Below are 15,212 nucleotides of genomic sequence, written 5' to 3' on the forward strand. Positions count from 1 at the left end.
AAAGCCTTCCAAGCCGGAGTGATGGTGCTGGCAAATGAGGTTGGCCTGCATGGGTGCGGTGGATGGAATGACTTTATTCGGTGTGGTATGAATCTATGACAGCAATTTGCTTAAGCAGTAGTTTGTTATTACTCAGATCCCTGCCCACAACTTTCATCTTCTCTGCAATTTTTTAACCAAACTTGTAACATCTGCAGTTAATTTCATAGCGACGGTTGCACCTCATCAGTTTGTCATGAGATGTGAGAAATAGAACAGAGAACACCTCCGCACAGTACAGGCCTTCCAGCTCATGATGTTGTGCTGACCTTTGAACCTACTCTATGATCAATCTAACCCTTCCTTCCCACATAGCCCTCCATTTGTCTATCATCCACGTACCAAAGAGCTCCTTAAATGCCCTTAATGCATCGGCTTCTACTACTACCCCTGACAGGGTGTTCCATGCACTCACCACTCTCTGCGTGAAAAACCTCCCTCTGATATCCCCCCCCCCCCCATACTTTCTTCCCAACACCTTAAAATTATGCATCTTTGTATTAGCCAATTCCACCCTGGGAAGAAGTCTCTGGCTATCCACTCGATCTATGCCTCTTATCATCTTGTACACCTCCCTCAGATGAACCCGATTATCTACCTTATCCTTTATATCTCCCCGTTCATGCATATGCAATGAGAAGCACTTTATCACTGACAACAGAGAAAAGATTTCAGGCTTTATTGTCTTTTACTTCCTCCCATCGGCCCATACCACTTCAGTTTCAATCAATTCTTCTTGACTGGAGTGCTGACAATTAAGGGCAGACTGTTTCATATAAATCAACTGGGTAATTGTCTGTCTGTCTAGGGACCAATAACAAAGGCAGCACAACCTCTGCTGTTTGCTCATCCCGTCAGCCTCCAGTCCGTCACAGATCCAGAAACTCCATTCTGTCTTGGAGTCCTGTGTTGCCGAAGGTGACTTGATTGAGGTGTACAAGACAAAAAGAGGCATTGATCTATTGGGTAGCCAGTGACCTTCCCAGCGCAAAAAAAGACTAATACGAGAGTGCATACTTTTTTTTAGATTATGAGGACATGTAGTCCTCTGTTATTGTCATTTAGTAATGCATGCATTAAGAAATGATACAATATTCCTCCGGTGTGATATCACAGAAACACAAGACAGACCAAGACTGAAAAACTGACAAAAACCACATAATTATAACATATAGTTACAACAGTGCAAGCAATACCGTAACTTGATGAAGAACAGGCCATGGGCACAGTAAAAAAAGTTCCAAGTCTCTCGAAAGTCCCACATCTCACGCAGACGGGAGAAGGAAGAAAACTCTCCTGCCATGCCCGACCACAGTGCAACTCTGAGTCGTCCGAAAACTTCGAGCCTCCGACCAGCCCTCCAACACCGAGCACCGAGCACCATCTCTGCCGAGTACTTCGACCCCAGCCCCGGCCGCCAGCAGCAGGCAAAGTCGAGGATTTTGGGGCCTTCCCTCCGGAGATTCTCGATCGCACAGTAGCAACAGCAGCGAACCGGGCATTTCAGAAGTTTCTCCAGATGGTTCTCCGTGCTTCTCACGGCTGTCTCCATCAAATCAGAATTATGCACTTTATAGGTGACTGCAGGAAAGTGTTAGGGGTGGGGGGGATGTCAGAGGGAGATTTTTTACATAGACAGCGGTGGGTGCACAGGGGTGGTGATAAAGGCAGATATATTAGGGGTGTTTAAGACAGGCTTAGGTAGGCACATGGAACAAATTAAAAAATGGAAGTCTCTGGGGGAGGGATCCCCCAACAGGACCACGACTTTGGATGCTTGCATGCCTCAGTAACCCAGAGAGCTACTTGGGCTGAGTCAGGGCCTTGTGCTTTGATTCTTGGTAGGGTCACCCATGCCAAACAGCTCAAAGGGAAGAGGCCAGACTAAGTGGTCGTCCGGTCCCCAGGTCCAGCTCGGGGCTAACAAACCTGACTGGTCAAAAAAAAAATTGTTATGGGAAGAGCAATGAAGCGCCCGTGGTGTAACAAGCACTAACAGCAGCAGGGGGAGGAAAGGGAAGGGTTAGATTGAACTGGGAGCAGGTTAAAGACTGGTACAACACCATGGGCTCAGAGCAGGTACTGTGCTGTGATTTCTACATCCTATTTTCTATGTAATTGTCTGTCTGGGAAACTATCAAATACACCACAAAGGTCTGCTTCAGGAACGGTTATTACCCTTCAAGCATTAGGTTCTTCACACAACTCCATTCACCCATCACTGAACTGCTCCCACTGAACCGAGCTCACTTTGAACGGCTCTTCCGTATATCTCCTATTCTGTATATCTATTGCTTATTTATTTATTCATTATTATCACTATTTTTCTCTTTCTTCTTGTGTTTGCACAGTTTGTTGCTCTCTCTGAAGATTTTTGCACATTGGTTGCTGTCTGTCCTGCTGGGTGTGGTCTTTCATTGGTTCTATTGTATTTTTTGCATATGCTGTGATTGCCAGCAAGAAAATGAATCTCAGATGTCCTTGGATAATAAATTTACTTTGAACTTTGCTTTGGATTCGCTGCTGTTTGTTCATCCCACCAGCCTCCAATCCTCCAGGGATCCAGAGGTTCCATTCCACCCCCAAGTCTCACCCTGCTGGGGACCCTCACCACTTGCCAGTCCACTCAAGGCTCTCAGCACCCCTTAGATGGCTGGCAAAGAGACATTCACCGTCACAATGGCTGGGAGTTTCAGCTACCGGCAGCACTCAGGACAGGCAATTGCTAAGCACATCCCCCAATCTGCTTGACTTACCACAGAAACAAGCTCACTAGACCACCTAGTCCACGCTGATCTTCTGCCTAGTCCAACCCATCTGCAACCAAACTATAGCCCTCCATAACACTCCCATATTTTCTCTTAAGTGCTGCAATTAAACCCAAATCTACCACTTCTACTAGCAGCTCATTCCGCACTTGCAACACCCTTTGAGTGAAGTTCCCCTCAGGTTCCCCTTAAATAGTTCCCTTTTCACCCTAAACCTATGACCTCTAGTTCTAACTTCACCCAACCTCAGTGAAAAAAAAACCCTGATTGTATTTACCCTATCTATACTCCTCAGAATTCTGTATACCTCTTTACGATCTTCCCTTATTCTCCTTCTCTCCAGGACCAACAAGCACCTATTTAGAGTCATGGAGCATGACAGCATAGAATCAGGCCCTACGGCCCACCCAGTCTATGCCAACCCTGTTTCCTGTCTCGTCCCATCTACCTACAAGCTGAGTATTCTGTATGCCTGCTTAACTATGCTACCCATCTGCATGGGATGCCTTTTGGAATTTCTGGACGTGAACTCCAGGACTGGCCAATTCTTAAATATCCTGCCTTCCCCTGTGTGCCCTCTCCAAATGCATTACGTCCTCTTTCTCCAGGATGAATCCCTTCCGCTCACTTGGCCTTCTTCCTGTCAACCACACAGTTCATTTTCAGTTTATTTATTTAGCAGTACAGAATGGAGAAGTCCCTTCCAGCCCTTCGAGCCACGCTGCCTCAATAACCCCCAACAAACCCGATTAACCCTAACCTAAAATATGGGACCATTTCACAACCACCAATTAAGCTACCAGTACGACTTCGGACTGTGGGAGCAAACTGGAGGACCTAGAGACAATCCACCCATTCCACGGGGAGGATGAACAGAGACTCCTTACAGAATAGCGTCGGAAATGAACTCCGAACTCCAGAACATTACTGTGGTGACACGGTAGCATCAGCATCCATGTTAACCATGAACATTCTGGAATAAAGCCAGATAGTAGAGAAACCATGGAGATTTGTCTGTCCACTCTTACTCATGGCACCTGGCCAGGGCCTCTGCTGCCAATGCACCTTTCGGCCTACATGTGGTATATAAGCCTGAAGAAATCTGAATCTGAAACAATAACAGAATACAGAATGAAGTACGACAGCTACACAAGCCTGATTTACTGCCAATGTGACAGGGTGACCTGATGATTGTATTGCTCTGTTGAGGGAAGCTGCCCACGGCAAATATAATCTTCTCCCTTATCACTTTCCTGTAACTGGAACACTAAAAATAAATCATGGCTCAAAACAAGTGTTTGTGGAATGGGAATGCCCTGTGCGTTACCGTCTCTCCTTCAACAGATCCCAGTCTGTGCCCAGAACAATTTTGAAGTGACCCTGCATCAAACAGCTGTTGAAGAAGCATTAATAATGCCAGGATTTTATCACGTGCTCCTTACCTGTTTTTATAGGCAACTGTTGCACCAGCGAACGGCCCCGTTTCACAGCCCAGGAACAGCAGCATCACGTACGTGGCAGTCGACAACAAGTTGACAGTCATGGTCATTTTGATTGCTCCCAGTGGAGTAAGGCTCATTTTCTTCAGTACAAAGCCACCCAGAAAAATCCCAAGGCACACACAAGGAACAGCAGTGACACCTAATTAGAAAAACGACAATGCAACATGTTTGTGTGGTATGAAACCTTTGCAGGGGTCAGAGTTATTGAGTTATAGAGCGTGACAGCACAGAAACCAGCCCTTCAGCCCATCTAGTCTGTGCCAAATCGTTATTCTGCATAGTCCCATTGGACCTGGAAATCAAGACCCTTCTCATCCGTGTGCCTATCTAAACTTCCTTTACATGTTGCAATCAAACCCACACCCATCACTTCCACTGGCAGCGCAGTCCACAACCCTCTGAATGAAGAAAATCCCCCTCTGGTTCCCCTTAAATTTTTCACCTTTCACCTTTAATCTTTGATCTCTGGTTCTAGTCTTACCAAACCTCAGTGGAAAAAGCCTGTCTGTATTTAACCCATTTATACTCCTCATATATTCTATATACCTCATCAAATCTCCCCTCATTCTCCTGTACTCCAGGGAATAAAGTCCAAATCTTTCAACCTTTCCTTATAGAAACATAGAAAAACCTACAGCACAATACAGGCCCTTCGACCCACAATGCTGTGCTGAACATGTACTTACTTTAGAAATTACCTAGGGTTACCCATAGCCCTCTATTTTTCTAAGCTCCACGTATCTATCCAGAAGAGTCTTAAAACAGAATTAAAAGTCTCTTATAATTCAGGTCCTCCAGTACTGACAACATCATTGTAAATTTTCTCTGTACTCTTTCAATCTTCTATCTATCCCGTAGGTATGTGACTAGTCCCATTGCACACCATACTACAAAGTTGCCTTCTCCAATATCTGATACAACTTCAACATAACATCCCAACTTTTGTACTCGATACTTTGACTTATGAAGGCCACTACTACTACGTCAACTCAGGCCTAGGGGGCCGGCGACGGGCACGATGACGGACTCTCCACTTCTCCCTCTCCCTCATCAGTGTGTTCAGTTCATCTACATTAGCCGCGCCGCTGTCTTCTAGGAGCGTGTTGACCATAGTCTAGGGAGGGTGCCCAGGGTTCATCCTCCTGTGCTTGGGCTCCCATATGACAACTAGGCTGGCAGGTAGCTCGCGGTGGCGTAGACAGTGCCCCGCTATTTGCAGTCTCCTCGCCTCGATTTTAGTGGTGAGCATCAGTAGGTTGTTATAGAGCTCGACGTTCGTTATGTACTATTGCCAACTCACGTCAAGAGCCATCCGGAGCATTCGTGTATAGCAACCATCTAGATTTACGCATCATCCTGGTGAGTGTCCACATCTCGCATCCGTACGTGAGAATGGACTCTCTGACTGCTATGAAAATCCTCTTTTTAAGCCCAATGAAGGCCAATGTGCTATAACTCCTCTTTCTCACCCTAATACACCTGTGATGCCACTTCCAGGGAACTGTGAATCTGTATTCCCAGATCCCTTTGTTCTACTGCACACCCCAGCGCCCTGCCATCCACTCTGTAACGAGAAACAAGGCTGTATCCATTTTAACTCCATGGAGGTTCTACGAGGCTGATAACCTGGATGGATGCTCATGCCACTGGGTTCAGTGGCTGCCAATGTTCGCTGGCTGGGGGAGGCCACAATACTAGGTGCTGCCCGCTCAGGGGACCAGGCTGTCGGAATTGTACTCGAAACAAGGATTGTAGTCACCATGTTCAGTTTACAAGGAGCCTGAAAAAAATATATTCTAATGGCCTAAAAATATTTCTTATATTATTAATTGTTAAAATATTGTTTCCTTTTTCCTCAGTCTTTACTGAAAATGTAAAAACATCACAGCCCAAACTGTTTCCATAATGTTCCTATCTTCTCCGTGGATTGTCACCTTGTCGCGGTGGAGAGGCTTGTGTGGTCCTGTGATCCCGAGAGCAATGCCGTCTGGAGCTATGCTCCTGGTAGGGTCACCCATGGCGGTAAGGTCAAGGGTGAGGTCCCTGACAAAGAACAATCCAACCAAGACCTCAACGGTGGAACAGGCAGACGAAGTTACTTCCAACTTAATGGCTGTGAAGGCGGATGAAGGCTGAAACGAATCCATCAGCTCCAATCGTCGTGGTTTCCATGCCACTGGAATCAGTTGGTTGATTTGTGAAGTATCATGTGCTTCTTGGAGTGCAACATCAAGTACACGTTAAACAAATACACCCACAGGCGTCTTCGCTCTGTGAGCCACTTCTTCAGAACGAAGACCATCATCCTCGAGGGATAGCCACAATGACCTATCTTAATCAAGATAACACCATATCTTGATATAAACCCTGGTATCAGGATACGTCTTGCTGTACTTTGCTATTCTTAGGACGATAGGGATTCAGTGATGTGAAATGGTGATCACTGTTTGAATCCTTCAGTCATCATCTGAGCCCCAAAATAAAGCCATAAAGCCGTCAGACAGAGAATCAGAATTGGTCAGTTGGCCCATCGAGTCTGCTCAACCACTTGATCATGGCAGATCTATTTTCCTCCTCAACTTCATTCTCCTGCCTTCTCCCCATAGCCTTTGATGCCTTTCCTGGTCAAGAACCTATCAATCCCTGCTTTAAATATACCAATGACTTGGCCTCCACAGCCATCTGTGGCACTGAATTCCACAGATTCACCACCCTCTGGTTAAAGAAATTCCTACTCATCTATGTTCCAAAGGAATGTCTTATGTTCTGAGGCTGTGCCTTCTGGTTCTAGACTCTCCTACAGTAAGAAACATCCTCTCCTTGTCCAGGTCTTTCAAATGTCAAATGTGCTGTATGTGCACACCCGTGCCATGGGTCACATCTGACATCGCAGTTTATGAGGGCAATATTTTGCATGCACTGCACTCACACATTAACTATATAATATGCCGAGTAAGCAGTGTGGAAAGCTGATATGGTCATTCTAGGGAGAAACACTCTTGCTAATGCCCTCTCTTAAGCACATGCAGGTTCCGATGAGGAAGGTTGGCCCACTGCATTGTAACAGGGTCATTAACTGCCTACAGGCTAATTTCTGACTGTAATCTCCTCACCATTGCTGTAATCCTACACATGGTGTAGAATATTGTCAAGGGCTACAACAGGACATTGAAAGGACGCAGAGCTGGGTAGAAGTGGCTCACACACAAAATGCTGGAGGAACTCAGCAGGCCAGGCAGCATCTATGGAAAAAAGTACCGTTGATGTTTTGGGCCGAGACCCTTCGGCAGGAATGGAGGAAAAAAAATGGAAAAAAGTTGAGGAGTAGATTCAAAAGGTGGGGGGAGGGGAGAAAAAAACAAGGTGATAGGTGAAACCGAGAGGGGGAGAGATGAAATAAAGAGCTGGGAGGTTGACTGGTGAAAGAGATACAGGGCTGGAGAAGGGGGAATCTAACAGGAGAGGACAGAAGGCCATGGAAGAAAGAAAGGGGGGGAAGTGCACTAGAGGGAGGCGATGGGCAGGCAAAGAGACAAAGTGAGAGAGGGAAAGGGAATGCTGAAGGGTGGAGGGGGGCATTACCGGAAGTTCAAGACATCAATATTCATGCCATCAGGTTGGAGGCTTTCTACACTTAGAAGTGACCTGCGAAGCGATTCACTGTGGAAGATTGAAACTGAAGGCAGGATACAGAGTTAACGGCATGATTCTTAGCAGTGTGGAGGAACAGAGGGATCTTGGGATTCATGTCCATAGACCCCTCAAAGCTGCCACATAAACTGATGGGGCTGCTAAGAAGGCATATGGTGTGTTTGCCTTCATTAGTCTGAGGATTGAGTTTAAGAGCCATGAAATAATGTAGCGGCTCTATAAATTTCTGGTTAGACCACACTTCAGTATTGATTCAGTTCTGGTTGCCTCATTAAAGGAAAGAGAGTGCAGAGGAGGTTTACCGGGATGCTGCCTGGATTAGAGAGCATGATTTATGAAGTTAGACTGAGTAAGCTAAGACTTTTCTCTTGGGAGCAAAGGAGGATGAGGGGTGACTTGACAGAGGTGTACAAGATGATAGGAGGCATAGATCAGTTAGAGCAGTGGTCCCCAACCTCTGGGCCGCAGACCGATACCGGGCCGCGAGGCATGCAGGGGCGCAGTGGTAGCCGGAGCGCACCCAGCACATCTTTAAGAAAAAAGCCGAAATAAACAAGCTAATTAATTGGGTGCTGCCCAGAAGCCAGTCTTCATCAGAGGAACTGACGTGGAGAGGGTCAATAACTTCAAGTTCTTCGGCATTAAGGATCAACGTTTCTCTCTCTGAAAAGTGTCAGAGGATCTGTCCTGGGACCAACACGTAACTGTCATTACAAAGAAAGCACAGCAGCACCTATACTTTATTAGAAGTTTGTGTAGATTCAACATGTCACCTCGATCCTGACAGCCCTGTCTTTTCAGCCTGTCTGGGCTGGCGTTTAAATTGACCAAACAATGGAACAGCTAAAGGCTCCAGAGCCCTGGAAAGAGGAGTGAACATCGCGTAGAGCAAGTGAAATCGGCAATCGCCTCTGATCTGGGCTGACATTTAGGCGCCTAATTAATTAGCTTGTTTATTTCAGCCTTTAGAGATGTGCTGGGTGTGCTCCAACTACCACTGCACCCCTGGATGCTTCGCGGCCCAGTATCGGTCCGCAGCCCGGATGTTGGGGACCACTGAATTAGAGAGCCAGAAACTTTAGTTTCCCAGGGTAGGAATAACTAACTCAAGGGGGCATAATTTGAAAGTGATTGGAGGAAAGTACTGGGGAAGATGTCAGAGAGAGTTCTTCACACAGTGAGAGTTGTAGGTGTGTGGAATGCCCTGCCAGATGTGATGCTAGAGGCAGATACATAAGGGATATTTAAGAAAGTCTTACACTGGCACATGGATGATGGAAAAGTGGAGGTCTATGTTGGAGGGACGGATTATTTTGACGTTAGAGTAACAGAAATGTTTTTGGAACGTGGGATGGACCAGGTGCACCCAGAGGACTTTCGTCTGTTCTTTCTTTTCTCACCTTGAAGAAGCACAGCTGGAACTTCCTACATCAATGGGAATACCGACATCGGTTCTAGCTATTCGTCACCCAATTTTCCTGCTCAGTGTAATCAATCCAGTATCACCTATTTTAAACCTGCATCAAAATTAAAAGTTCTGCCAAATATCCCTCCAAGACCAATATTCCTCACAGTTTCTCCTGCCCCCCCCCCCAGTCCCTATTTATACCTCATGTTAGTCTGGAGGGGGAAAGAGGTGAAAAAGTACCATGTTTCTGACCTTCGCTGATTTTAAGATAAATTCAGTTGTCTGATGAAAAGAGGAAGTAAGCTGATCTCTGTCAAGCCAGTCACAGGGGTGCTGTACTTGTTCAACAAGGAAGCAGAAAATCAGGTCAAATTTTCACCAGCTATTTAACCAGAAAACAAATCTAAGAAGTGACCAAATAAGAACAGAAGCAGAAGATTCTGCTGATGCTGGAAATCCAGAGTAATTTGCACGAAATGCTGGAGGAACTCAGCAGGTCAGGCAGCATCTATGGCAAGGAATAAAGATGAAGTTTCTCAGCCTGAAACATTGACTGTTTATTCCTCTCCACAGATGCTGCTTAGTCTGCTGAGCTCCTCCAGCATTTTGTGCATGTTATCAAAAAGGAATAATCTCTCGAAAGAGAGAGGAAAATAACTTGGTAAATGCTGGCCCATACTTAAATAATTTTTTGTTTTACTTGGGCAAATGCCTCACATAATTACAGACTATTATCTAACTTGCAGACAACACCATTTATTGTTCATGCTCCAAACAGAACCACGGTTGTCGGTGACTTTAACGTATTTCCAATCTGAAAACTACAATCAGCACAGACAATGCTTCTAAGTAGGATGTGCAGCTTTTTTGAAAATATCTTGCACACTTTGTCCTTTATGAAAATATGACAGTCATTAAATAGCCTTCCTTGTGTGGACTGACAATGGCTTTAGAATGAGCAGGAAAGAATCCTCACATGAAAAGTTTTACTAGGAAACAAGCAGTGTGACGGGGTGGAGAGAGCGGAAGGAACCAGTCTGGTCTGAATGTTATCAGCTGTTCTATTTTTGACTGAAGGGAAACATCAGGCTTAAATTATTTCATACGTGAAGGAAAAAATTCTTCACAAATTTACTTTGTAACACAAAATCACTTCACAATTAAAATACAAAACACAGATTTTCTAGCTGTTAATGAGCGTTTTCAAATGATCATGGGAGACCATTGGCAGCTATTTTGATTCTAGAGACATATAAAAATTGAATGCAGAGTTGGGATAGTCAATAATTTGTTGTAAACGGTAAATTAATTTTCACAATATGTGGAAGGCATTTATTTTATAATCTATTTTACATACATTGAAGGTGTAATCCAGCATTATCTTACATATCGGAACTTACACCAAGCACCTCTGACCCTGGAGTAATGATTGCAGGAAACCAGATGCCCTCTGCATTTGCTTTTCAGTTCATTTATTTGAACGGACTTATGGAGAGCAGGCACACCCCTTTATCTACTCTTTCTTTGGGCATCACTGCTCAGTAATAGCATTGACTGCATATTAACCTCATTTAATTCATTTGCTCTTGGCTAGTTTCTCTTCCAGCATTTAGTAATTTACCGGTCACCAGCGATGCATTTATGCTTGATTTCCTAATTGCCAAATGTGGCCCGTGGAAACGGTAAAGCAGTTTTGGCAACAGGAAGAGAACTGGGTCAAGGTTGGAGTTGTGTATGAATCACAGTACTGGGAGAAGCTCAGGAGCATTTATAAGCAATAGTTCATCCATACAGAGTCCCCGTGACAAATCCACCACCTCCTCTGTAGCTTTGCAGCTTTAGAACATAAAAGGGATGGTAGAATCATCCACCTGGTCCCTCAAACCTGCCCTGATGCTCAATATGATGACATCTGAGCCGCCCCAGGCCTCATCTGCTTTTCCGTCACAGTTTCTCATAGCACTCAGTTCCCCAATCTTACAAAAATATACCCATCTCCTCTTTAAACACCCTCAATGATTCAGCCTCTACAACACTCTGGGTTGGAGGATCCTAGAGATTCACTAGCCTCTGCAGAAAGACATTCCGATACACTTCAGTCTTAAACGATTGTCCCTGCCCCGCTTATCAGTCTCAAAACTGCAACAAAACCCTGCTCCTTTGAAATGCTTTACTAGCACTCACAGACCCCCAGTAAACAGTTGAAATCACACCTGCATTTAAACTGAGGCATTTGAAAAACTTGTAAGTAAATCACAGAATTTTTATGAAACATACACCACAGGCCATGCTCACTTCGTTGCACACCTTCAATCTGTCCACCATACAAGGTGGGATTTCCCAGTGGCCACCCATTTTAATCCTACTTCCCATTCTGACATTCAATCCACGGCCTCCTCTATAGTCTCAGATTAGAGATGGTTTGAGTTTACAACCCTCTGCAGCTTTTTTCAGTTCTCACAGTGGTCCCTCCCTACCAGCGGGTGATGCCACCAGTCAGAGTGCTCTCCACAGTACACCTGTAGAAATTTGCTCCTGTTTCCACTAACTATCCTTCGTCTACACTCTCAATTCTAATACAGGGTCTCAAACCAAAACATCAGCCATTCATTTGCCTCCTCAGATGCTGCCTGATCCACAGAGTTCCTCCAGTAGTTTATGTTTTTCTTTAGTCTAGATTCCCTCACCTGCAGTCTCTTTTTACCTTGGTACCTGGTTTGATGTCAAATATCTTTTTGTTTGCACTCCTGTGAGGTGCTTTTGAATGTTGTACTGAATTAAAGGGGCTAATAAATACAAGTTGGTGTTGTTATTAAAATAATATTTCAACTCTAGAGAAACACAGTGGTGTCAGTTTTCCACTTTACTCCTTGGACAATCATTTATTACAATATGTTCTATTCCTAATGTGTATTCAAATGATTTCGAAAGTAAATTTGTGTGGGTTCTGAAAGATGAGGGCAATTTGTTTTGAAAGATTCACGTTTATCCCAAAGGCAAACTGTTGCTCAGTACCAACACACATAAAAGTTGCTGGTGAACGCAGCAGGCCAGGCAGCATCTGTAGGAAGAGGTGCAGTCGACGTTTCAGGCCGAGGCCCTTCGTCAGGACTAACTGAAGGAAGAGTGAGTAAGGGATTTGAAAGTTGGAGGGGGAGGGGGAGATCCAAAATGATAGGAGAAGACAGGAGGGGGAGGGATAGAGCCAAGAGCTGGACAGGTGATAGGCAAAAGGGGATACGAGAGGATCATGGGACAGGAGGTCCGGGAAGAAAGACAAGGAGGGCGGGGGGGGGGGGGACCCAAAGGATGGGCAAGGGGTATATTCAGAGGGACAGAGGGAGAAAAAGGAGAGTGAGAGAAAGAATGTGTGTATAAAAATAAGTAACAGATGGGGTACGAGGGGGAGGTGGGGCCTTAGCGGAAGTTAGAGAAGTTGATGTTCATGCCATCAGGTTGGAGGCTACCCAGATGGAATATCAGGTGTTGTTCCTCCAACCTGAGTGTGGCTTCATCTTTACAGTAGAGGAGGCCGTGGATAGACATGTCAGAATGGGAATGGGACGTGGAATTAAAATGTGTGGCCACTGGGAGATCCTGCTTTCTCTGGCGGACAGAGCGTAGGTGTTCAGCAAAACAGTCTCCCAGTCTGCGTCGGGTCTCGCCAATATATAGAAGGCCACATCAGGAGCAACCAACGTTGCTTTGCCTTCATGGGAAATCAACAGGCAACAGTCCAGTCCCAGAAATGTCAAAGCTTGTATATCAAAATAAAACCAATAGCTGATGCAGATATACAGCAGCTGGTTTTAAATCAAGTAATATTTGAAACAGAAGGTGATCATATGATAACGTACCTTGTTAAATTTGGATATTTAAGACTGAGCTTCAATGATAAGGACAATATTCTGTTGGCATCGTTGCACTGAAGATCATTTTCAACGATATATTTTTAATTTAAATCATAAGACAGCAGAGGATTATGCTGCAAATGATTTTCAATTAAGTTATTACCATGGCAACTATAGCAGCAATATGAGAAAACACTGTAACCACCATTCTGGAAATTCTTCATCTTAGATATGATCACCTTTTTCCTTTGAGAATTGTTTAATTTACAGTCCTAAGACACTGACATGCAGATGACCAGATGCAATGGTCTAATCTATAATTTGATGTTGCTTTTTTGTGTGAAATAATAGGGACATACACTACGGTTCAAGTCTTAGGCACAAGTAAAAAAATTCTTTAAAGCGAAGATGCTTTCAAAAATAATGAATGAAAAGTTTCTCAATATCAACAATTTACTCTAAGGAGCAGTAAACAGCAACTAAATCAAATCAATATTTGGTGTGACCATTCTTTGCCTTTAAAACGGCATCAATTCTCTTCCGTACACTGTCCTGCAGTTTTATAAGAAAATCAGCTGGTGTCTCCAAGATGTTGTCTCCAAGCCACAGTTCCTCTGCAGACTTCGAGTGTTTTGCTTGCTTCTATCTCTCCAGGTCATCCCAGACAGCCTCAATGACGTTGAGATCAAGCTCTGTGCAGGCCATAGCATCTGAAACTAATTTTTAAAATCTAGGATGCCTAAGACTTTAGCACAGTACTCTAGAACACAGTACTGATCGTTTTACAGAATTTAACATCATACAAACTATAAATTATCTGCTGAAATTAAACCTCTGTATCTGACGTTTACAGGTCACGGATAGTTAATGCGAGATAGTTCCTAATTTGTTTTGGATTGCATTGCAAAAGTGTGTTCTAATTAGGGAAGATGCATATGTAGAACTAGCTCTGGTGAAGCATAATCTGTCACCCCTAGATACAGAGGCTCTGGATCCTGGAGCTTTTGAATTGTGTTCAAACACAATGGGGTCAAATTTAGGGCAGATATAATTTGGAATAAAACAGAAAATGCTGGAAGTGTTTAGCCAGTTGAGTAGCAATTATACAGAGATACAAAGTTTTTTTCAATGTAGTTCCTGTCATTAGAATTTGGAAATGGATTGGAATTAGTTCCTGCTCTGCTATTATGCTCCGTTCTTGCCTTAAATGCTGGGATTTTGAGAGTCTGCATCCTTTTTCTATATTTCCCCGAGTTATGGCACAACTCCCACTGCTAAGGAATGGTACTAGAATCTGGTGACAGTATGCATGCAGAGAAAATGCACAAACATTATTTTCTTGCAGAGGGAATTCCTATTCTTAATTATTAATTGCTTCAAATCCCTTTAGCAATGTAGGTTTTCAGGGATAGATAGGAATCCCTTCCAACCATTACCAGTAACTGCGCAAATTCTGCAATTAAATAGCCCATAGATACTGTATACTGTATAAGCTAATTTATTATGAGTCTCTACCAAAATCTGCTGCAAGCTTTGAAAAGTGAGTGAATCTAAAGCAAAATCTCTTCATATTCAATCAAAATACAATATTAGCAGAAAAGATTGAGGAAATTTAGGAACAGGTCAATGCTGCATTTCCAAATCCATCTGTGTGCATCTTTTTCAGTAATCTGGCTTTCTCAGGAAAAGTCAGATCATTAGCTCACCTTAACCTTTTCAATCAATTTGAAGCAACATATTGCAAAGAAATACCTGACACCAGCTGTAACAAACCTTCCCGGGGGAGAATAACGACTAGTAACCTTGCCAAAACTACAGGAGTACAAACTGACATTCATTTCATTATCTGCCCACTTCCATGTCCGAAGGACTGCTTCAGGCAATTCCCAATGGCCATCTGAAGCCCCTATTTAAATGTGAAAATGGCCATTTTGCCCGTGGGGACAAATCAGCACTTGTTTCTAGCTGACGTGACATTACTTGTGTGACTCAG

At 44.1% G+C, this 15,212-nt stretch overlaps 1 protein-coding gene across 2 annotated transcripts in view; it reads right to left on the reverse strand.

Annotated features, from left to right (window-relative positions):
* LOC140211536 (solute carrier organic anion transporter family member 3A1-like) overlaps window positions 1-15,212 on the reverse strand; it is a 307,116-nt gene that overhangs the window by 36,212 nt on the left and 255,692 nt on the right. For both annotated transcript variants that reach the window (XM_072281326.1, XM_072281327.1), the window contains exon 6: window positions 4,250-4,448. In XM_072281326.1, coding sequence (XP_072137427.1) covers window positions 4,250-4,448 — 199 coding nt within the window. The remainder of the gene's footprint in view (window positions 1-4,249; window positions 4,449-15,212) is intronic.

Source organism: Mobula birostris, chromosome 17, assembly GCF_030028105.1.
Source record: "Mobula birostris isolate sMobBir1 chromosome 17, sMobBir1.hap1, whole genome shotgun sequence".
NCBI lineage: Eukaryota > Metazoa > Chordata > Chondrichthyes > Myliobatiformes > Myliobatidae > Mobula > Mobula birostris.